General features: G+C 45.5%; 1 protein-coding gene across 2 annotated transcripts in view; it reads right to left on the bottom strand.

The window, feature by feature from the left end:
• Positions 1–23719, bottom strand: part of MED1 (mediator complex subunit 1) — a 47374-nt gene that overhangs the window by 12663 nt on the left and 10992 nt on the right. For both annotated transcript variants that reach the window (XR_010133808.1, XM_055388262.2), the window contains exons 6-14: positions 22617–22645; positions 17391–17462; positions 15062–15136; positions 14237–14310; positions 10824–10913; positions 7740–7851; positions 6803–6927; positions 6433–6551; positions 2841–3042 (exon numbers count right to left, since the gene is read on the bottom strand). Coding sequence is in view for 1 of the 2 variants with exons in the window: in XM_055388262.2 (XP_055244237.2) it covers positions 2841–3042; positions 6433–6551; positions 6803–6927; positions 7740–7851; positions 10824–10913; positions 14237–14310; positions 15062–15136; positions 17391–17462; positions 22617–22645 (898 nt within the window). In the remaining variant the exon portion in view is untranslated. The remainder of the gene's footprint in view (positions 1–2840; positions 3043–6432; positions 6552–6802; positions 6928–7739; positions 7852–10823; positions 10914–14236; positions 14311–15061; positions 15137–17390; positions 17463–22616; positions 22646–23719) is intronic.

Here is a 23719-nt window from a genome sequence, read left to right as displayed (position 1 = left end):
AAAATTTGACTAGATGTAGAGGTGCATGCCTATAGTCCAGCGACTTGAGGAGCCAGAGGGAAAAGTATCACTTGAGCCCAGGAGTTTGAGGCCAAAGTGAACTATGACTGTACCACTGCTTTCCAATCTTGATAACAGAGCAAGACCCTGTATCAAGAAAAAAAAGCCCAGGCATGGTGGCTCACGCATGTAATCCCAACACTTTGGGAGGCCGAGGCAGGCAGACCACTGAGGTCACGAGTTCAAAACCAGCCTGGCCAACTCGACGAAACCCCGTCTCTGGTAAAACTACAAAGATTAGCCTGGCATGGTGGTGGATACTTGTAATCCGAGCTACTTGGAAGGCTGAAGCAAGAGAATTCCTTGAACCCAGGAGGCAGAGGTTGCAGTGAGTGAAGATCACACCACTGCACTCCAGCCTGGGTGACCAAGCAAGGCTCCGTCTCAAAAAAAAAAAACAAAAAGGCCAGGCGTGGTGGCTCACGCCTGTAATCCCAACACTTTGGGAGGCTCAGGCGGGCAGATCACGAGGTCAGGAGATCGAGACCATCCTAGCTAACACGGTGACACCCCGTTTCTACTAAAAATACAAAAAAATTAGCCGGGCGTGATGGCGGGTGCCTGTAGTCCCAGCTACTTGGGAGGCTGAGGCAGGAGAATGACGTGAACTCAGGAGGCAGAGCTTGCAGTGAGCCGAAATTGCGCCACTGCACTCCAGCCTGGGCGACAGAGCGAGACTCCATCTCAAAAAACAAACAAACAAAAAATAAATAAATAAAAATAAAAGAGATCTGATTTGCCTTCCCTATTTCTTATTGTCTATCACTGGCACTGACACATATCTATCAACAGAGCGCTTCTGACTTAAGATTTTTAAAATTAACTATGGTTAGCTAGAACAGCCAAAATTTACAGCAAAGCTTCTAATAGCCAACTGTCTTTGAAAATCATCAGCATTTAGGCTGGGTGCCATGGCTCACGCCTGTAATCCCAGCACTTTGGGAGGCCTAGGAGGGTGGATCACGAGGTCAGGAGTTCGAGACCAGCCTGGCCATGATGGTGAAACCCCATCTCTACTAAAAAAAATTTAAACAATTAGCCAGAGGCTGACGCAGGAGAATCGCTTGAACCTGGGAGGCGGAGGTTGCAGTGGGCCAAGATCATGCCACTGCACTCCAGCCTGGGGAACAGAGTGAGACTCCGTCTCAAAAAAAAAAAAAAAAATCATCAGCATTCCAGAATCCTGAGAGAAAAAAGGGCTAAACCTTCTTAAAACTGTAAGATTAAGTTCTCCAAACAATGGAGAGAGAAAACATACTCAGAACTAAACCTGGGAAGCACTCTCCTAACAACCTAAAATTTAACCTAAAACTGGCCAAGCACGGTGGCACCTATTATCCCAGCACCTTGGGAGGCCTAGTCAAGAGGATCGCTTCAGCCCAGGAGTTAGAGATGAACATGGGCAACATAGAGACACCCTGTCTCTACAGAAAAAATTAGCCAGGCTTGGTGGTACATGCCTATAGCCCCACCTACTTGGGAGGCTAAGGCAGGAGGATCGCTTGAGCCAAGGAGGTAGAGGCAGCAGAAAGCTGTTATCATGCCACTGTGGTTCAGTCTGGGCAACAGAGTGAGACCCTGTCTCAAAAAAAAAAAAAAAAAAAAAGCCTCTCTGACTACACCATTCCAAGTTCTACCTTATGTATATCTGCTACAGGGTACAGCCCCTAAAATACCCAGTTACATTACTATGTTCAGAAAGAGTTAAGAACATTGCAAAAAGCAGTGGTCTCCAAATGCTAGTCTACAGACTGGTTCCATCAAAATGATTTGTGGAGTTTAGATTCCCAACTCTTCCCACTGAGATTATCATTCAGTTCATCTTCCTGTGGAAACATAGCATCTGTGATTTTTTTTTTTTTTTTTTGAAAGGGAGTCTCATTCTGTCACCCACACTGGAGTACAGTGGCATGATCTAAGCTCAGTGCAACCTCCGCCTCCCGGGTTCAAGTGATTCTCCTAAGACTCCCAAGTAGCTGGGACTACAGGTGTATACCACCACACCCAGCTAATTTTTGTATTTTTAGTAGAGACCGGGTTTCACTAGTTGGCCAGGATGGTCTCAATCTCTTGACCTCGTGATCTGCCCACCTTGGCCTCCCAAAGTGCTGGGATTACAGGCACAAACCACTGCACTCAGCCTGGTGTTTTGTTTTTGATTCAGGGTCTTACTGTGTTACCCAGGTTGGAGTGCAGTGGTGCAATCTGAGCTCACTGCAATCTCTGCCTCCCAGGCTCAAGTGACAATCCTCCTGCCTCAGGATCCCGAGTAGCTGGAACCACAGGCGCACACCACCACAACTGGCTACTTTTTTCTAGAGATGGGGTTTTGCCATGTTCCTCAGACCGATCTCAAATCATGGGCTCAAGTGATTTGCCCACCTTGGCCTCCCAAAGTGCTGGGATTACAGGCGTGAGCCACCACACCTGGCCATCATCTGTAGTGTTAAAAGCTCCACACGTTTGAAATTTTTTTTTTTTTTTTTTTTGAGACAGAGTCTTGCTCTGTCACCCAGGCTGGAGTGCAATGGCATGATCTAAGCTCACTGCAACCCCCGCCTCCCGGGTTCAAGCGATTCTCCTTCCTCAGCCTCCCAAGTAGGTGGGACTACAGTCGTGCACCACCACGTGCAGCTAATTTGCTTGATTTTTACGCCAAATTAAGAAAAAAAAAAAACTTTTTAAAGTTCTACAGGTGATTCTGATGGGCCACCAATTAAAGAACCACTGGAGAAGTAAGTTTCCATCTTCCAGTAAGCATATCAAAGGAAAGGCAGTACCTTCTTTCAGAATAGTTCTTTTGACACAGCTTCCAATGAGGGTGTTATAGGCCACTTGGTGTCTGATCAGATTTAGGATAAGAGGAACTCGGCCAGGGTGCTGAAAGGTGATTTTGCTAACAAGGGTTCCCTGTAGACTTCGGCCATCTGGAAGAGGAGCATCCTTGTTGAGGAAATAGCAGTGCTGCTGACCAGGAAGAGCCTGGGCAAAAAGAACAGTTAACGAGTGCTATTTAGTTACCTATTGTATTCCAACCACAAAGTATCCTGAAAAAACCTACTACTCAAAAAAGTGCAGAAAAGTCTCCACAGTGAATGTTTTCATCAGCTGATATTATAAATGCCAATCAATTACTAATTAGGCTGAAAAGATATCTTTTTAGTAAATGCACTATGCTAGTGGTTTCCTAACCTAGCTAACATAAAAACTACCTCAGAAATCTGTATTAAAGAGGTTCCTAAACCATAAATGCAAAATCTCTTTTTTTTTTTTTTGAGACAGAGTCTCCCTCTGTTGCCCAGGCTGGAGTGCAGTGGCGCGATCTCGGCTCACTGCAAGCTCCGCCTCCCGGGTTCATGCCATTCTCCTGCCTCAGCCTCCCGAGTAGCTGGGACTATAGGCACCCGCCACCACGCCCAGCTAATTTTTTTTGTATTTTTAGTAGAGACAGTGTTTCACTGTGTTAGGCAGGATTGTCTCCATCTCCTGACTTCGTGATCCACCCACCTGGGCCTCCCAAAGTGCTGGGATTACAGGCATAAACCACCACGCCCGGCTGCAAATTCTCTATTTTTAATAAAACACCTATATAATAATAATTCAGCCAGAATTTGGTAACCACTACTTTAGTCTATTGTAAAAGATTCAGATAAATACAAGTCCAGATGAGGTTTTGGAACGTTCCCTTATTATTATTATTATTATTTTTGAGACAGGGTTTCACTCCCATTACCCAGGATGGAGTACAATTGTGCAATCTTGGCTCATTGCAATCTCTACCTCCCAGGATGAAGCCCCTCAGCCTCCCGAGCAGCTGAGACTACAGGCATGAACAACCACATCTGCCTATTTTTTTTTTTTTTTTTTTTTTTTTGAGACAGAGTCTTGCTCTTGTAGCTCAGGCTGGAGTGCAGTGGCGCGATCTCTGCTCGCTGCAAGCTCCGCCTCCCAGGTTCACGCCATTCTCCTGCCTCAGCCTCCCAAGTAGCTGGGACTACAGGCGCCTGCCCCCACACCCAGCTAATTTTTTGTATTTTTTAGTAGTGACGGGGTTTCACCATGTTGGCCAGGATGGTCTCGATCTCCTGACCTCATGATCTGCCCGCCTCGGCCTCCCAAAGTGCTAGGATTACAGGCGTGAGCCACCGCTCCTGGCCACATCTGCCTAATTTTTGTATTTTTTTTTTGTAGAGACAGGATTTTGCCGGAGGATGAGGCAGAAGAATCGTTTGAACCTAGGAGGCAGAGGTTGCAGTCAGCCGAGATCGTGCCACTGCACTCCAGCCTGGGTAACAAGAGCAAAAAAAAAAGAAAAGAAAAGGACAGGCATGGTGGCTTGCGCCTGTAATCCCAGCACTTTGGGAGGCGGAGTAGGGTGGATCTCAAGGTCAAGAGATAAAGACCAATCTGGCCAACATGGTAAAACCCCGTCTCTACTAAAAATACAAAAATTATCTGGGCGTGGTGGTGCACACCTACAGTCCCAGCTACTCAGGAGGCTGAGGCAGGAGAATCACTTGAACCCAGGAGGCGGAGGTTGCAGTGAGCCGAGATCGCATCACTGCACTCCAGCCTGGCAACAGAGCTAGCTAGACTCCATCTCAAAAAATAAAAAAATAAAAAAGAGAGGATTTTGCCATGTTGCCCAGGCTGGTATTGAACTCCTGAGCTCAAGTGATCTGCCTTGCCTTGGCCTCCCAAAGTGCTGGGATTACAGGTGTGAGTCACTGTGCCCAGCCTCTTAATTACTGCTTCCAGCATTTTCCTCTCTGTAAGTACTTTCAGGATCTTTCCAGATTCTAAGCTCATGGCACTTGAAAGAATTAAATGGTAAGAATTTATAACGCCTAATTATGATATTCTAAAAGTTCAAAATACCATTAAGAGTCTCTCACCCCGCCAGGCAAGGTGGCTCGTGCCTGCAATCCTAGCACTTTGGGAGGCCGAGGCAGGTGGATCACGAGGTCAGGAGATCGAGACCATCCTGGCTAACATGGTGAAATCCCATCTCTACTAAAAATACAAAAAATTAGCCAGGCATGGTGGCAGGCATCTGTAGTCCCAGCTACTCAGGAGGCTGAGGCAGGAGAATGGCATGAACCCGGGAGGTGGAGTTTGTAGTGAGCTGAGATCTCACCACTGCACTCCAGCCTGGGCAACAGAGCAAGACTCCGTCTCAAAAAAAAAAGAAAGTCTATCACCCAAAATTTCTTTTTCTTTTTTATTTTTTTGAGACGGAGTCTTGCTCTGTTGCCAGGCTGAAGCGCAGTGGTGCGATCTTGGCTCACTGCAACCTTCGTCTCCCAGGTTCAAGCAATTCTCCTGCCTCAGCCTCCCGAGTAGCTGGGACTACAGGTGCATGACACCACACCCAGCTAATTTTTGTATTTTTTTTAGTAGAGATGGGGTTTCACCCTGTTGGCCAGGATGCTCTCGATCTCTTGACCTCGTGATCCACCTGCCTCGGCCTCCCAAAGTGCTGGGATTAGACGTGTGAAACACCACGCCCAGCCTCGTTTTTTTTTTTTTTTTTTTTTTTTTTTTGAGACGGAATTTCGCTTTTGTTGCCCAGGCTGGAGTGCAGTGGCGCAATCTTGGCTCACTGCAACCTCTGCCTCCCGGGTTAAGTGATTCTCCTGCCTCAGCCTCCCAAGTAGCTGGGATTACAGGCATGTTCCACCACACCCGGCTAATTTTTGTATTTTTAGTAGAGATGGGGTTTCACCATGTTATCCAGGCTGGTCTCAAACTCCTGATCTCTAGTGACCACCCGCCTTGGCCTCCCAAATTCCCGGGATTACAGGTGTGAGCCACTGCACCTGGCCAATCACCCAAAATTTCAACAAAGAAATGTACATTGTTGTTTCCTAATGGAAGCTCATGCCCTTTTACTTCAATACATTTCCGAGATTTCTTTTTTTTTTTTTTTGAGACAGAGTCTCGCTCTGTCACCCAGGCTGGAGCACAATGGCACAATCTTGTCTCACTGCAACCTCTGCCTCCCAGGTTCAAGCCATTCTCCTCCCTCAGCCTCCCGAGTAGCTGGGATTACAGGCACCCGCCACCACACACGGCTAATTTTTTGTATTTTTAGTAGAGACAAGGCTTCCCTATGTTGGCCAGGCTGGTCTCGAACTCCTGACCTCGTGATCCGCCTGCCTTGGCCTCCTAAAGTGCGGGGATTACAGGTGTGAGCCACCGCGCCCAGCCCATTTCTGAGATTTCTGTAATTTCCTGCCTTACTAAAGAAATAGGACATGATCCAGCAGTCTTGAAGAAACTTATCTGACCTCAATAATGCTATAAAGGAAGATTATGATTTTGGGTCCAAACATAACCTATAACATTCTAGCTCCCTAGGGCTTTACTTACAGCATAAAATCTCATGTTGTGATTCAAAGGTATGGGGTCAGGGTCCTTTGATAGCTCAAACTGAGTGATCAGTTCATACAGGGGTGCATAAGTTGGTTGAGTTTCAAACAATGGAATTCCTGGAAAAACAAGAATCAATATAATGATCATGTTAAGATGAAAACACTGACAGCTCAGTTTCCCCTTGATATCTACATTCATTCACCCAAAAGAGTACTTACTAAGCATTTACTAGTACAAAGCACTATAACATCTTTACCACTAATACTTCAATGAGGCATGTAAGACTGAAAGACGTCATGATAACCTGGCTTTGAAGTTTCTTTTTCACACTTATAACAAGTACTAGATCCTGATGCTCAAAACTCACCTGTGCAGTTCTGCAGTTTCTGAACAAATGCTCTAGATACTGGGATTGGCTGGGGAAATTTCAAGAAGAAACAGGCAGGAAGATCAACACTGTTGGCACTGGTGATTGAGGAGAAGGAAGGGGTCCTTCAAAAAAAAGAGGGTGGAAGGGTTGGATTTTGACTTGATATAAAAATGAAAAACCCAAACACCTTTTTTTTTTTTTTTTGAAACAGATTTTCCCTCTTAATGCCCAGGCTAGAGTGCAATGGCGTGATCTTGGCTCACTGCAACCTCTGCCTCCCGGGTTCAAGGGATTCTCCTATCTCAGCCTCGTGAGTAGCTGGGATTACAGGTGCCCGCCACCACGCCCGGCTAATTTTTGTATTGTTAGTAGAGATGGGGTTTCACCATGTTGGCCAGGCTGGTCTTGAACTCCTGACCTCAGGTATTCCACTTGCCTCAGCCTCCCAAAGTGTTGGGATTACAGGCGTGAGCCACCGCGCCTGGCCACAAACACCTATTCTTAAACATGTATGTATCACACAGACACATAAGTACAAACTCTCAAAAGCAAACTCTGTGAAACTTCCTACCCCCAATTCCCAGACATGCTATTGGTTAACACTGTAGAATTTAATCAAACATTTATTCTGAGGCATGTTCTCCAGTTATTACTCCAACGTAACTCCAAATGAACGTAAGATAAAAGGGGGCACTCATTAAGCCAGAGGAATTAGCACAGTTCTCTTCTTTCCCTTTCAGTGCAGAGAATGTGTTCTACGAGCCGACTTTGGAGAGGAACACTCAGGTATCAAATAAAAGAGAAATCAATGAATGGATAAAACAAAAGGCCAACCTCTAGAAATTCAAGTGGGGTAACAGCCAGGTTAAAACTTGTTACATACTGCGCTTTGAGAAAAATTGACTTTGCTACTCTAAAATTATATTTAACTTACCATTTATTGTCAACTGGATGTGACCCCATAATTAATGGTGCAATTGGGAGTTTGTACACAGCAGATGTTCCTTCAATTGTCACTGATGCATTCATGCCCAAAGATCGAGAAACTGGGGATAGGAAAGAAAAAGGGTATTCCTCAAAGTAATACAAATGATGGGAATCACAGTATGTTTTAAGAGGTTAATTTTTGCAATATTTGTCAGCTATAATTTATCAGATGCTGTTATTCCCTTATTTATTTATTTATGTATTTATTTATTTATTTTGAGACAGAGTCTTGCTCTGTCACCCAGGCTGGAGTGCAGTGGCGCGATCTCAGCTCACTGCAAGCTCCGCCTCCTGGGTTCACACCATTCTCCTGCCTCAGCCACCCAAGTAGCTGGAACTACAGGCGCCCATCACCATGCCCAGCTAATTTTTTGTATTTTTAGTAGAGATGGGGTTTCACCATGTTGGTCAGGATGGTCTCGATCTCTTGACCTCATGATCCGCCCATCTTGGCCTCCTGAAGGACTAGGATTACAGGTGGGATTACAGGTGTGAACCACTGCGCCCAGCCTATTTATTTATTTTTTTATTGGAGGCAGAGTCTCACTCTGTCCAGGTTGGAATGCAGTGATGTGATCTCGACTCACTGCAATCTCCACCTCCCAGGTTCAAGCAATTTTCATGCCTCAGCCTCCCATGTACCTGGCATTACAGGAATGCACCACCATGCCTGGCTAATTTTTTTGTATATTTTGTAGAGATGGGGGTTTCATCAGGTTGGCCAGGCTGGTCTCAAACTCCTGGCCTAAAGTTGATCCACCCATCTCAGCCTCCCACAGTGCTGAAATTACAGGCATGAACCACCAGGCATGGCCTGTAGTTCCTATAAAACTTAGAAATCAGGCCGGGTGTGATGGCTCATGCCTGTAATCCCAGCACTTTGGGAGGCTGAGGCGGGTGGATCACACTGTCAGGGGTTCAAGACCAGCCTGCAGAAGACGGTGAAACCGCATCTCTACTAAAAACACAAAAATTAGCCAGGTGTGGTGACAGGCGCCTGTAATCCCAGCTACTCAGGAGGCTGAGGCAAGAGAATCACTTGAACCTGGGGGGCGGAGGTTGCAGTGAGCCGAAATCGCACAACTGCACTCCAGCCTGGGCGACAGAGTGAGACTCTGTCTGGGGAAAAAAAAAAAAAATTAGAAATCCTGGAAGTTACCTTTCTAATCAACCAATAATTTTTGTCAGTAAATAAAACACAAGAAACAATGCAGTCCAAAAACATCATTTTTGAAGGGTTCAGTATCAATATTTACTTATTTTTTCTTCAGAATGCATTTAAGTAGGATCATAATAAAAGGACAGGCTGGTGCACTGGCTCACACCTGTAATCCTAGCACTTTGGGAGGCCAAGGCGGGAGGATGGCTTGAGCCCAGGACTTCGGGGGCTGTAGTGAGCTGTGATCAAATCACTGTATGCCAGCCTGGGCAACACAGTGAGACCTACCCCGTCCCCCATGCCAAATTATAATAACAATAAAGGAGCCTGACGCCAAGGCTCGCACCTGTAATCCTAGCACTTTCGGAGGCCAAGACAGGTGGATCACTTCAGGTAAGGAGTTCAAGACCAGCTTGGCCAACATAGTGAAACCCCATCTCTACTAAAAATACAAGAATTAGCCGGGTGTGGTGGTGCATGCCTGTAGTCCCAGCTACTTGGGAGGCTGAGGCAGGAGAATCACTTGAACCCAGGAGGTGTAGGTTGCAGTGAGCTGAGATCGCACCACTACACTCCAGCCTGGGTGACAGAGTGAGACTCCATCTTAAATAAATAAATAAATAAACAACCAAACAAACAATAAAGGGATGGAGTCAATGAGTGAAGCTACAAAGGGACCTAAGGAGGTATTAGTCCATTTCACTTTTTTTTGAGACAGAGTTTTGCTCTTGTTGCCCAGGCTGGAGTGCAATGGCACAATCTCGGTTCACTGCAACCTCCGCCTCCCAGGTTCAAACGATTCTCCTGCCTCAGCTTCCTGAATAGCTGGGATTACAAGCATGCGCCACCACGCCTGGCTAATTTTGTATTTTTAGTAGAGACAGGGTTTCTCCATGTTGGTCAGGCTGGTCTCGAACTCCTGACCTCAGGTGATTCACCCACCTCAGCCTCCCAAAGTGCTGGGATTACAGGCATGAGCCTGTAATAGACCGCGCCCGGCAGTCTATTTCTCTTTATCTTTTCTTGTATCAAGGGCAAACAGAAAATAATGTCCATTACCATAGTTCTTTAATTTAGAAAACTTCACTTTTTTTTTTGATCAGTAACTCACTACGTTGCCCAGGCTGGAGTACCATGACTATTTACATGCACGATCATGGTATGCTACAGTCTCAAACTCATGGGCTCAAGCAATCCTCCTGCCCAAACCTCCCAAGTAGCTAGGACTACAGGCATAAACCACCAGGCCCATCCTTCTACACTTTTAAAACAATGAGTAAAGCTGATTATCTCAGGTCAGATCGTTTATATCTCTTCTTATGAGTTGCTCATTTACTTATTTATTCAAAAGTACTTTTTTTCTTTTTTTGAGATGGAGTCTCGCTCTGTCACCCAGACTGGAGTGCAGTGACGCAATCTTGACTCACTGCAACCTCCGCCTCCCGGGTTCAAGCAATTCTCTTGCCTTAGCCTCCTGAGTAGCTGGGATTACAGGCGCACACCACCATGCTTGGGTAATTTTTGTATATTTAGTAGAGACAGGGTTTCACCATGTTGGTCAGGCTGGTCTCCAACTCCTGACCTCGTGATCTGCCCACCTCAGCCTCCCAAAGTGCTGGGATTACAGGCGTGAGCCACCGTGCCCAGCCCAAAAGTACTTATTAAGCTCCTATTATGTATGTGTGTATATATGCATGTGTGTATATACATATGTATGTACTTGTGAACACACATATACATGTGTGTGAGGTGTTGTGTGTATAAGGTGCAAATGGTAAGGTCAGCAAACTCATTAGAGAATAGCAAACCAGAAATTAAAGGCAAGCTGGGCACCGAACAAAACCTTTAATTCCTTTACAATTAAAGTCTTACCATTATTCTCATGCAAAATGATGGGAGATGCAGTCTTGTCATCCAGCAGGTCAGAAGGAGAGACATAGTACTTCAGGTTCATTAAATGACCTATAAAAAATAAAACTCATAACTGTATCTTTATCAGGTAAATTACAAATACAGAAAAACATTAACCTTTATTATATAAACCTATATTCAAGAAAGTACTTTAACATATATGAAGAGTCATGCTCCAAAACAGCTTATGAAATATGGCAGGTGTGGTGACTCACACCTGTAATCCTGGCACTCTGGGAGGCTGCGGCAAGAGGATCACTTGAGTCCACGAGTTTAAGACTAGCATGGTCAACACAGTCAGACTCCACCTCTAAAAATAATAACAATAGGCCGGGCGCGATGGCTAATGCCTGTAATCCTAGCACTTTGGGAGGTGAAGATGGTGAATCACCTGAGGAGAGAAGTTCAAGACCAGCCTGGCCAACATGGTGAAACCCCATCTCTACTAAAAATACAAAAAATTGGCCAGGCGCGGTGGCTCACGCCTGTGAGCCCTCCCACAACTTTGGGAGGCCAAGGCAGGCGGATCACAAGGTCAGGATATTGAGACCATCCTGACTAACATGGTGAAACCCCATCTTGACTAAAAATACAAAAAAACTAGCTGGGCATGGTGGCACGCGCCTGTAGTCCCAGCTATGCAGGAGGCTGAGGCAGGAGAATCGCTTGAACCCAGGAAGCGGAGGTTACAGTGAGCTGAGATCACGCCACTGCACTCCAGCCCTGGCAACAGAGGGAGACTCCGTCTCAAAAATAATAATAATAATAATTAGTCTGGCATGCTGGTGAGTGCCTGTAGTCCCAGCTACTCAGGAAGATAAGGTGGGAGGTCAAGGATACAATGAGCCGTGATTGTGCCACTGCACTCCAGCCTGGAAGGCAGAGCAAGACCCCGTCTCAAAAAGTAAAAATAAAAAATAAAGAAATATGAGAGGCGCTTGGGTGTGGTGGCACACACCTGTAATCCCAGCACTTTGGGAGGCCAAGGTGGGCAGATCACGAGGTCAGGAGATCAAGACGAGCCTGGCCAGCATGGTGAAACCTTGTATCTACTAAAAATACAAAAAATTAGCCAGGCATGGTGGCTCGCACCTGTAGTCCAACTACTCGGGAGGCTGTGACAGGAGAATTGCTTGAACCCAGGAGGTGGAGGTTGCAGTGAGCTAAAAGCGTGCCACTGCACTCCAGCCTGGGCGACAGAGCAAGACTCCATCTCAAAAAAAAAAGACATATGACAGAAGATGAAGTATGGATTCTGGGACTAACAATTTATTTCACACAATTGATTTAAAAAAAAAAAAAAAAGGCCAGGTGAACTGGCTCACGCTTATAATCCCAACACTTTGGGAGGCTGAGGCTGGAGGATCACTTGAAGCCAGGAGTTCAAGTCTATAGTGAGTTATGACTGCACCACTGCACTCTAGCCTAGGCAACACAGTGAGACCCCCATCTCTAAAAAAATTATTAAAGTTACCCAGGCATGGTGGCACTTGACTGAAGTCCTAGCTACTCAGGGGGCTGAGGCGGGAAGATCACTTAAGCCCAAGAGTTAAGGGCTGAAGTGAGCTATGTTTCTGCCACTGTACTTCAGCCAGAGGGACACAGCAAGGCTCTGTCTCAAAAAGATAACAAACAAAAATGGGGAGGACAGGTATTGACAGCTTAGAAATCATCGCAAAAAGGCCAGGCGCAGTGGCTCACGCCTATAATCCCAGCACTTTGGGAGGCCGAGACAGGCAGCTCACCTAGGGTCAGGAGTTCGAGACCAGCCAGGCCAACATGGTGAAACCCTGTCTCTGGTAAAAATACAAAAATTAGCTGGGCATGGTGGCACGTGCCTGTAATCCCAGCTACATGGGAGGCTGAGGCAGGAGAATTGCTGGAACCCAGGATGCAGAGGTTGCAATGAGCCAAGATCGCGCCACTGCACTCCAGCCTGGGAGACAGAGCAAGACTCTGCCTAAATGCCTAAAAAAAGAAAAAAGGAAGAAATCATCACAAAATACACAAATATCTGGCAATTTTCTCCCTCTGCTTATATGTTTATAAACCCCAAGATGAGGCCGGGCGCAGTGGCTTATGCTTATAATCCCAACCCTTTACAATGCAGTGGCAGGAAGATCACTTGATCCCAGTTCAAGACCAGCCTAGGCAACATAGTAAGACCATGTCTCTATAAAACAACAAAAATTAGCCAGGCATGGTATCCTGTACCTGTAGTCCAAGCTACTCAGGAAACTGAGTTAGGGGGATTATTTGGGCCCAGGAGGTTGAGGCTGGAGTGAGTCATGATTGCACGACTACACTCCAGCCTGGGCAACACAGCAAGACCCTGTCTCAAAAATAAATAAATAGGGACTGGTGCAGTGGCTAATACCTGTTTGTAATCCCAGCACTTTGGGCAGCCGAGGAGGGAGGATCACTTGAAGTCAGGAATTTGAGACCAGCCTGGCCAACATGGTGAAACCCCATCTCTACTAAAAATACAAAAATTAGTCGGGTGTGGTGGCACATGCCTGTAATCCCAGCTACTCGGGAAGCTGAGGCAGGAGAATCCCTTGAACCCGGGAGATAGAGTTTACAGTGATCCAAGATTGTGCCACTGCACTCCAGCCTGGTGAGAGCCTGTCTCAAGAAAAATAAACAAATACATAAGAATAAAAATTGGCCAGGCGCAGTGGCTCATGCCTGTAATCCCAGCACTTTGGGAGGCTGAGGCGGGCAGATCACGAGGTCAGGAGATCGAGACCATCCTGGCTAACGCTGTGAAACCCCGTCTCCACTAAAAAATACAAAAAAATTAGCCAGGCGTGGTGGCGGGCGCCTGTAGTCCCAGCTACCCTGGAGGCTGAGGCAGGAGAATGGCGTGAACCTGGGAGGCCAAGCTTGCAGTGAGCTGAGATCGCGCCACTGCACTCCAGCCTGGGCGACAGAGCAAGACTCCGTCTTAAAAAAAAAAAAAAAAAGAATAAAAATTAACAAATAAATAGGCTGGGTGCAATGGCTCATGCCTGTAATCCCAGCATTTTGGGAGACCAAGGTAGGCCGATCAGTTGAGGCGAGGAGTTCAGGACCAGCCTGGCCAAAACAGTGAAACCCTGTCTCTACCAACAATAGAATAAATTAGCTGGCTATTGTGGTGCACACCTGTAATCCCAGCTACTCAGGAGGCTGAGGCATGAGATTCACTTGAGCCCAGGAGGTGGAAGGAGCAGTAAGCCGAGATCATGCCACTGCACTCCAGCCTGGGCAACAAAGTGAGACTCTGTCTCAAAAAAATAAAATAAACAAACAAACTAAAAGGTGAAATGAAAAGTAATGACCCTCAACTTAAATTAGACATGTTTCTAAACAAGCAAAATAGGATCACGTACCCCCACTCCTTGGTGTGAGATAGCCAACACTTCCATGAAGAATCTTATCCAAGGGACCAGCATTAGTTGCTTTCCTGTAAGACAAGTGATCTATGTTTGCTTATATTTAATCCCTGGTGGTCTTGGTACACACTGTGATACTGAGTTCACCTCTCCGAAGTCTTTTCTTTTTTTTTTTGAGACGGAGTTTCGCTCTTGTCGCCCAGGCTGAAGTGCAGTGGTACAATCTCAGCTCACTGCAACCTCCGCTTCCCAGGTTCCAGTGATTCTCCTGCCTCAGCCTCCCGAGTAGCTGGGATTACAGGCGCCCGCCACCACGCCCAGCTAATTTTTTGTATTTTTAGTAGAGACGGGGTTTCACCATGTTGGGCAGGCTGGTCTCGAACTCGTGACCTCAGGTGATCCGCCCGCCTCGGCCTCCCAAAGTGCTGGGATTACAGGCGTGAGCCACCGCGCCCGGCCCAAAGTCTTATAATACTATCATAATGGTTCTGTCTTGTAATTGGGCATATAGAAAATGTATTTCACCTCCAAAGTAAAGGGATTATTTCCAAGTACACACCAGTATGTAGTATGGTGAACAAAAATTACACTTAGACTATTATTTCTCAGATGGGACTCCAGGTCTGATGAGTCTTGAGATAAAACCTATGGTAACCAACAACTTAACGATACTGATACTCAGAAGTTCAAATACAATCATCATTTCGGAAGAGAAAGGACATATTATCATACAGGCTTAACACAGATGTATAAAATAGGACCCTAATCTCCCCAGAGAAAAACTCAAGGGATCATGTAGAATTAAGGTTTTAGCAGTCTTACCAGTACATAATTGCCATTTTAGAAAGATCTTGTTCTAAGGATTGGAGAGCCAAGTACATTTTAGTCTTCAGTTTGCTGGAGAGTAGATGAGAAGAACATGAGTTAATAGTTGAAAAATATGACCGAGTGGGGTGGCTCAGCCTGTAATCCCAGCACCTTGGGAGGCTGAGGCGGGCAGATCACCTGAGGTCAGGAGTTTGAGACCAGCCTGGCCAACATGGCAAAACCCCGTCTCTACTAAAACTACAAAAATTAGCCGAGCGTGGTGGCAGGCACCTGTAATCCCAGCTGCTCAGAAGGCTGAGGCAGGAGAATTGCTTGAACCCGAGAGGCAGAGGTTGCAGTGAGCCAAGATCATACCACTGCACTCCAGCCTGGGTGACAGAACAAGATTCCATATCAAAAAAAAAAAAAAAAAAGTTGAAAAATACACATATATACATACAGACACAAATAGTGACATAGAAGGCCTAAAGAGCAAGTCTAAATTGAAGGCAAAAATATATATATATTTTCAAAAACTGGCCAGGCACAGTGGCTCACGCCTATAATCCTAGCAATTTGGGAAGCCGAGGCGGGCAGATTGCCTGAGCTCAGGAGTTTGAGACCAGCCTGGGCAACATGGTGAAACCCCGTCTCTAATAAAATACAAAAAAAAAAAAAAATTAGCCAGGCGTGGCAGCGTGCGCCTGTAGTCCCAGCTACTTGGGAGACTAAGGCAAGAGAATTGCTTGAACCCGGGAGGTGGAGGTTGCAGTGAACCGAGATCGTGCCATTGCATTCCAGCCTGGTGGCAGAGCGAGACTCTGTCTCCAAAAAAAAACAAAAACCAAAAAAAAAACAAAAACCAAAAAAAAAAACTGGCCAGGCGCGGTGGCTCACGCCTGTAATCCCAACACTTTGGGAGGCCGAAGCGGGTGGATCACGTGAGGTCAGGAGTTTGAGACCAGCCTGACCAACATGGTAAAACCCTGTCTCTACTAGAAATACAAAAATTAGCCAGGTGGCTGGGCGCAATGTCTCACGCCTATAATCCAAGCACTCTGGGAGGCCATGGCGGGTGGATCAAGGTCAGGAGTTCGAGACCAGCCTGGCCAAGATGGTGAAATCCCACCTCTACTAAAAATGCAAAACTTAGCCAGGTCAGTGGTGGACGCCTTTAATCCCAGCTACTCGGGAGGCTGAGGCAGGAGAATCGCTTGAACCCAGGAGGCGGAGGTTGCAGTGAGCCGAGATGGCACCACTGCACTGCAGCCTGGGCGACAAAGCAAGAGTCCATCTCAAAAAAAATTATAATAATTAGCTGGGCGTGGTGGCGCATACCTGTAAACCCAGCTACTCGGAAGGCTGAGGCAGGAGAACTGCTTGAACCCGGGAGGTGGAGGCTGCAGTGAGCTGAGGTCATGCCACTGCACTCCAGCCTGGGTGACAGAGCGACAATCCGTATTTAAAAAAAAAGAAAAAAAAAAAACATTTTAAAACATTAATTCTTGACTGGACCTCAGGTGGTCCACCCACCTCAGCCTCCCAAAGTGCCAGGATTAAAGGGGTGAGCCACTGTGCCCAGCCTAAAACATTAATTTTTAAAATAAATTTTTTTTGTTACTATATTATATATATATATATACATATATATACTTTTTTTTTTTTTGAGACAGCATCTCGCTCTGTCAACCAGGCTGGAGCACAGTGACGCAATCACTGCTCACTGCACCCTCAAACTACTAGTTTGAAGTGATCGTCCCACCTTAGCCTCCCAAGTAGCTGGGACTACAGGCACTCATCACCACCCATCTAAGCTGTTGCTGTTGTCTTTCTGCTAGAGACAGGGTCTCACTATGTTGCCCAGGCTGGTATTGATCTCCTGAGCTCAAGAAATCTTCCTGTCTTGGCCTCCCAATGTACTGGGATTAGAGGCATGGGCCACTTTGACTGGCTTCACTACTATTAAAGCCTATTTTTAGCACTTCAAAGCTTATTTTTATCTCTGTTTTAAAAAGCCAAATACGTTAATAGAATCCCAGGTAGGTTAAAAATAGAATTAAAGCCCGTTCCACAACAACTAATTCCTTTCAGCCTGGAAATTGGAATGTTGGACATCTCAAAGATTATATTCTGTCTTCCAGCATTATGATCGATTAATGCAGGCACTGCCTATTGAAGATATCTTTCAAAGGCCCAATGTTGGAAGCTGAGCTACAGATTGCAGTATAAGTAGAAACTAGGAGTGACAAACAGCAGAAGAGGTGGCAAATTTCTAGGCATAAGGTGGCTTATAGATTTATACTGATTTTTTACAAACAAAAGCAAAAATATTAAAAATACTTACTTGTCCCCTGGAAGGTTATACAGATTAACAAGGCCCTTAAGGTGCTTAGAAAATTCATCAAAATTTTTTTCCCTATAAGGAGTTCAGGGAAGAGGGGAAAGAGAGGAAAATAAAACATAAAATTACTACTCAATCTTACAACAAAGTGCCAAAAATCACAGCTATATAAAACTGATTTTAATAATCAGCTTTAACCATTTTCCTCAAAAGTTTTCTAGCATCAATGAAAAGCAGCAAAAGAAAAGAAAATATTTTCCTTTGTCTCTCTCCTCCATTTTTTCTGGAGAAGGTGCTAATAAGCAGTGTGAAAGTTAAAAGGAAGGTGGGCAAAACCTCTTTACCAGGTGTTTTATTAGCTCCCAAGTAATGAAACCTGATTTAAATCAATCATTAACAACTTTCCTTTCTTTTCCCTTTTTATTAATTTTTTTGTAGAGACGGGGTTTCCCGATGTTGCCCAGGCCAGACTCTAACTCCAGGACTTCAGCAATGCTCTCACTTCAACCTCTCACCTTCAACAACAGGTGTGCACCACCACACCCAGCTCCTTTCCTCCAAATATGTAACTGAATTTGGATGTCAACAAAAATAAAACTTTTGATTGCAGAGATAATAAGAAGAAAATAAATTAGGAAGGGCCAGGCACAGTCCTCGCGCCTGTAATCCCAGCACTTTGGGAGGCCAAGGTGGGTGGATCATGAGGTTAGGAGATCGAGACCATCCTGGCTAGCATGGTGAAACCCCATCTCTATTAAAAATACAAAAAAAAATTAGCTGAGTGTGGTGGCGGGCACCTGTAGTCCCAGCTACTCAGGAGGCTGAAGCAGGAGAACAGCATGAACCAAGAAGGCAGAGCTTGCAGTGAGCCAAGATCGCGCCACTGCACTCCAGCCTGGGCGACAGAGCAAGACTCTGTCTCAAAAAAAGAAAATAAATTGGGAAGACACAACACTTGTGGGTATACAGCAACATGAGAGCAAAGATGAGAGGGAAAACAAATACTAGGACAGAGATGGAGACCCAGAGAAAAGGTAGTGGGTACTCTCGAGGCAAAATACCCATTAGAAAATATTGCTATGACCAGATCTACCCTAGAAAAAATAAACTACTACCGTGACCTCTGGCTTTCTAGGACCCAATATTCAGGCTTCGATTGTCGGACAAATGGGCTTTTGTGGATAGGTTTAGGAATCCAATACATCTCCACAATTCTAACTCTTGATATCTTTTTTCAAACTTGAAAAAAAAAGCTCTCTGGAAAGCTAAACTGCCATGACAATGTCAGACACTTGAGCAGACATTCTGTGAGCATTTACTGAGCACTTACAGTCAACAGTGCTATTAAGACGGCAAAAAGAAACGAGTAGCAGCAAAATATATTCTTTAACTTAATATTACCATCTATACTAAATGGTAATATCAGGTAAAAGTCAACATTATTTCTTTTTTTCTCTTTCTTTTTTGAGACAGAGTCTCACTCTGTCGTCCAGGCTGGAGTCCGATGGCGATGGCATGATCTCAGCTCACTACAACTTCCACCTCCTGAGTTCACGCGATTCTCCAGCCTCAGCCTCCTGTGTAGCTGGAATTACAGACGAGCACCACCACACCCAGCTAATTTTTTGTATTTTTAGTAGACATAAGGTTTCACCATGCCTGGATACTACAAAAATTAGCCGGGCATAATGGCAGGCACCTGTAATCCCAGCTACTCAGGAGGCTAAGGCAGGAAAATCGCTTGAACCCGAGAGGGGGAGGTTGCAGTGAGCCGAGATTGCGCCACTGTACTCCAGCCTGGGCAACAGAGTGACACACCATCTCGAAAAAAAGGCCGGGCGCGGTGGCTCACGCCTGTAATCCCAGCACTTTGGGAGGCCGAGGCGGGCAGATCACGAGGTCAGGAGATCGAGACCATCCTGGCTAACACGATGAAACCCCGTCTCTACTAAAAATACAAAAATTATCCGGGCATGGTGGCAGGTGCCTGTAGTCCCAGCTACTCGGGAGGCTGAGGCAGGAGAATGGCGTGAACCCAGGAGGCGGAGCTTGCAGTGAGCCGAGAGCACACCACTGCACTCCAGCCTGGGCAACAGAGCGAGACTCCAACTCAAAAACAAGAAAAAAAAAAAAAAAAGCTTTTGCACACACACATACACAACTTATTTCCTCAATGTGAACACTCTAAGACATCCTCATGTGGTGCCTGAGAACTTCGCTATGCTCAAAGCAAAGTGTATGTAATAACTTCCTTAAATTCCCCAAAAGTCTTAATTCTGAGTTTAAATTTAAGTACAGAAATTTCCACTCAATTAAAAGAAAAGTGAAAAAATCCACTATCTGCTAAAAGCGACTGTCTTCAAGCCTAGCACTTTTACTGTAACACACATATACCTTCTAAATGAAACAATTTTTCCCAAAATCAAAGCGAAAAAGTTATTTTCATGGTATCATACTCAATTATCAAGCCTTCACTGATTCAATGATTACCTTCTATTTATTTTGTTCCACACATAATTTTTTATTTTTTTTTTTTTTGAGACAGTCTCACTCCGTCACCCAGGCTGGAATGCAGTGATGTGATCCCAGCTCACTGCAACCTCCACCTCCCAGGCTCAAGCCATCTTGTGCCTCAGCCTCCTGAGTAGCTGGGATTACACGTGTGAGCCACTATGCTCAGCTACTTTTTTTTTTTTTGAGACAGAGTTTTTTTCTTGTTGCCCAGGCTGGACTGTAATGGCACGATCTTGGCTCACCACAACCTCTGCCTCCCGGGTTCAAGCGATTCTCCTGCCTCAGCCTCCCAAGTAGCTGGGATTACAAGCATGTGCCACCACGCATGGTTAATTTTGTATTTTTAGTAGAGACGGGGTTTCTCTGTGTTGGTCAGGCTGGTCTCGAACTGCTGACTTCAGGTGATCCGCCTGCCTCGGCTTCCCAAAGTGCTGGGATTACAGGCATGAGCCATCGCGCCCGGCCTCACATTCAGCTAATTTTTGTATTTTTTGTAGAGACAGGGTTTCGCCAGGCTAGCTAGGCTGGTCTTGAACTCTTGGCCTCAAGTGATCTGCTCACTTCGACCTCCCAAATTGTTGGGATTATAGGCATGAGCCACCGCCCCCAGCTATATGAAATTCCTAAACCTAGATCACCAATTCCCAACCAGGGGTGATTTTGTGCCCCAGGGGACACGGTTGTAACAATTAAGGAGATACTACTGGCAACTAATGAAGAGGCCAGGGATGCTATTAAACATAATAGAATGCACCAGGCCACCCAGGAGCAAAGAATTTTCCAATCCAAATTGTCATTAGTACCAAGTTTAAGAGACCCTGGGATATCTTTCTGTTGGGAATCTGAATCAAAATAAGAAAAAAAAAATTAAAACTTAAAAAAACAGGGGCCGGGCACAGTGGCTCACGCCTATAATCCCAGCACTTTGGGAGGCCGAGGCGGGCGGATCACGAGGTCAGGAGATGCAGACCACCCTGGCTAACACAGTGAAACCCCGTCTCTACTAAAAATACAAAAAATTAGCCAGGCATGGTGGCGGGCGCCTGTAGTCCCAGCTACTCGGGAGGCTGAGGCAAGAGAATGGTGTGAACCCAGAAGGTGGAGCTTGCAGTGAGCCGAGACCACGCCACTGCACTCCAGCCTGGGCGAAAGAGCGAGACTCCATCTCAAAAAATAATAATAATAATTAAATAAAAATAGGCTGGGCGCAGTGGCTCACGCCCGTAATCCCAGCACTTTGGGAGGCCGAGGCAGGCGGATCACCTGAGGTCAGGAGTTTGAGATCAGCCTGGGCAACACAGTGAAACCCCGTCTCTACTGAAAATACAAAATTAGCAGGGCGTGGTAGCACATGCCTGTAATCCCAGCTACTCGGGAGGCTGAGGCAGGAGAATCACTTGAACCCAGGAGGCAGAGGATGCGGTGAGCCAAGATCACACCATTGCACTCCAGCCTGGGCAACAAAAGTAAATCTCCGTCTCACCAAAAGAATAAAAATAAAAATAAAAAAACAGAAAAGGGGCCAGGTGCTCAGTGAGCCGAGACCGCACCATTATACTCCAGACTGGGTAACAAGAACAAAACTCCGTCTCAAAAAAAAAACGGAAAAGAAAAGAAAAGGGTCCAGCATGGTGGCTCACAACTGTAATCCCAGCACTTTGGGAGACGTGAGGTCAGGAGTTCAAGATCAGCCTGGCCAACATGGCGAAACCTCGTCTCTATTTTTTTTTTTTCTGAGATGGAGTCTTGCTCTGTCACCCAGGCTGGAGTGCAGTGGCACGATCTCAGCTCACTGCAACCTCCGCCTCCTGGGTTCAAGCAATTTTCTGCCTCAGCCTCCTGAGTAGCTGGGATTACAGGTACCCACCACCATGCCTGGCTAATTTTTTTTTTTTTTTTTTTTTTTTTGAGATGGCGTCTTGCTCTGTCACCCAGGCTGGAGTGCAGTGGCGAGATCTCGGCTTACTGCAAGCTCCGCTCCCAGGTTCACGCCATTCTCCTGCCTCAGCCTCCCTAGTAGCGGGGACCACAGACGCCTGCCACCACACCCAGTTAATTTTTTGTATTTTTTTTTTTTTTTTTTAGTAGAGATGGGGTTTCACCGTGTTAGCCAGGATGGTCTTGATCTCCTGACCTCATGATCCACCCGCCTCAGCCTCCCAAAGTCCTGGGATTACAGGTGTCAGCCTAAATTTTATATTTTTAATAGAGATGGGGTTTCACCATTTTGGCCAGGCTGGTCTTGAACTCCTGACCTCATGGATCCACCTGCCTCAGCCTCCCAAAGTGCTGGGATTACAGGCGTGAGCCACCACACCCAGCCACGTAGTCTCTATTAAAAATACAAAAATTAGCTGGGCATGGTGGCACACACATGCAGTCCCAGCCGCTCCGGAGGCTGAGGCAGGAAAATCGCTTGAACCCAGGAGGCAGAGGTTGCAGTGAGCTGAGATCGCGCCACTGCACTCCAGCCTGGGCAATAGAGCAAGACTCCATCTCAAAACAAAAACGAAAACAAAAAAACCCTGGGATAGAGTAGGGTGAATAGCTATGCTATGTCAATTCAGGACGTGATTAAGTATAGACTCTTAAAAATCTTTGCCCAAGAAAATAAACTTGTTCCTGAGGAGAATAACTTCTGACCAGTCTTAAAAGCCAGCTGTAAAGAACAGCACTGTCTGTCAATATCAAGGAATATAAATCGTATTTGCTCACCTTAGCTGCTGTACAAGCTCCGGACAGCTCTGAAATCAAAGAAATTATGTTAAAACATTAAAACTACTTTAGCAACTTTGAAGATATCAAAAGCCTTTCCCTTTTTCTATAGCACATGTTTTACAACAAAACCATTAAAACTACAGATGGTCCTCATATTAAAATATTAAAAAGCATCTTCTTCCTACTTGGTGAACCATAGGATTAGGGTGAGAAATTTAAAGTCAAAGCATATGAAATAGTTTTTAAAAGAATCTACTTTCAGTAGCTTGTTCAAAACATTAGGAACTCTAATGCCATACATGGAATTCATATCAAATTGTCTGGTTACACAGATTTTACATTCATCTCTATTACATAATTTTTCAGATCATCTGTTCTTGACTATAATCTCTTTGAAGGTAGTAACCCTGAGTCATTTATTTCCATATCCCCAGCACCTATTGTTCAATCGCTGCTCATGTTTGTTGATATGAAATGAAAAGGGTTCCTGCTGGTGCAGTGGCTTATGCCTGTAATCCCAACACTTTGGGAGGCTGAGGCAGGTGGATCACTTGAGGTCAGGAGCTGGAGACCAGCCTGGCCAACATAGGGAAACCCCATCTCTACTAAAAATGCAAAAATTAGCCAGGCATGGTGGCACACACCTGTAATCCCAGCTACTTGGGAGGCTGAGGCAGGAGAATCGCTTGAATCCAGGAGGCAGAGGTTACAGTGAGCCAAGATCATGCCACTGCACTCCAGGTGACAGAATGAGACTCTGTCTCAGAAAAAAAAAAAGAAAAAGAAGGAAAGAAAGAAGAAAGAAAGAAAGAAGAAAGAGAGAAAGAAAGAGAAAGAAAGAAAAGAAAGAAAGAAAGAAAAAAAGAAAGAAAAAAGAAAGAAAAGAAAGAAAGGAAGGAAGGAAGGAAAGGGAAAAGGGTTCCTACGGTGTTTCCACTTGTCAAAGCCTTTGGATGATGTCAGAGATGGGACCCATATTTTCTAAATCCCATTCTACAGCTGTTGATTTTGTAGCCCATCACATCATCTCTACAGTGGCTCATGAAAAAACCTAAACCCAAGCTATTTAAACCCCAACAATTAATTTTAAAATTAATGTC

Source organism: Gorilla gorilla, chromosome 4 (assembly GCF_029281585.2).
Source record: "Gorilla gorilla gorilla isolate KB3781 chromosome 4, NHGRI_mGorGor1-v2.1_pri, whole genome shotgun sequence".
In the NCBI taxonomy this organism is placed as follows: domain Eukaryota; kingdom Metazoa; phylum Chordata; class Mammalia; order Primates; family Hominidae; genus Gorilla; species Gorilla gorilla.
Note: the sequence above shows the minus strand (reverse complement) of the source record. Positions and strands in the feature narration are given on the sequence as shown.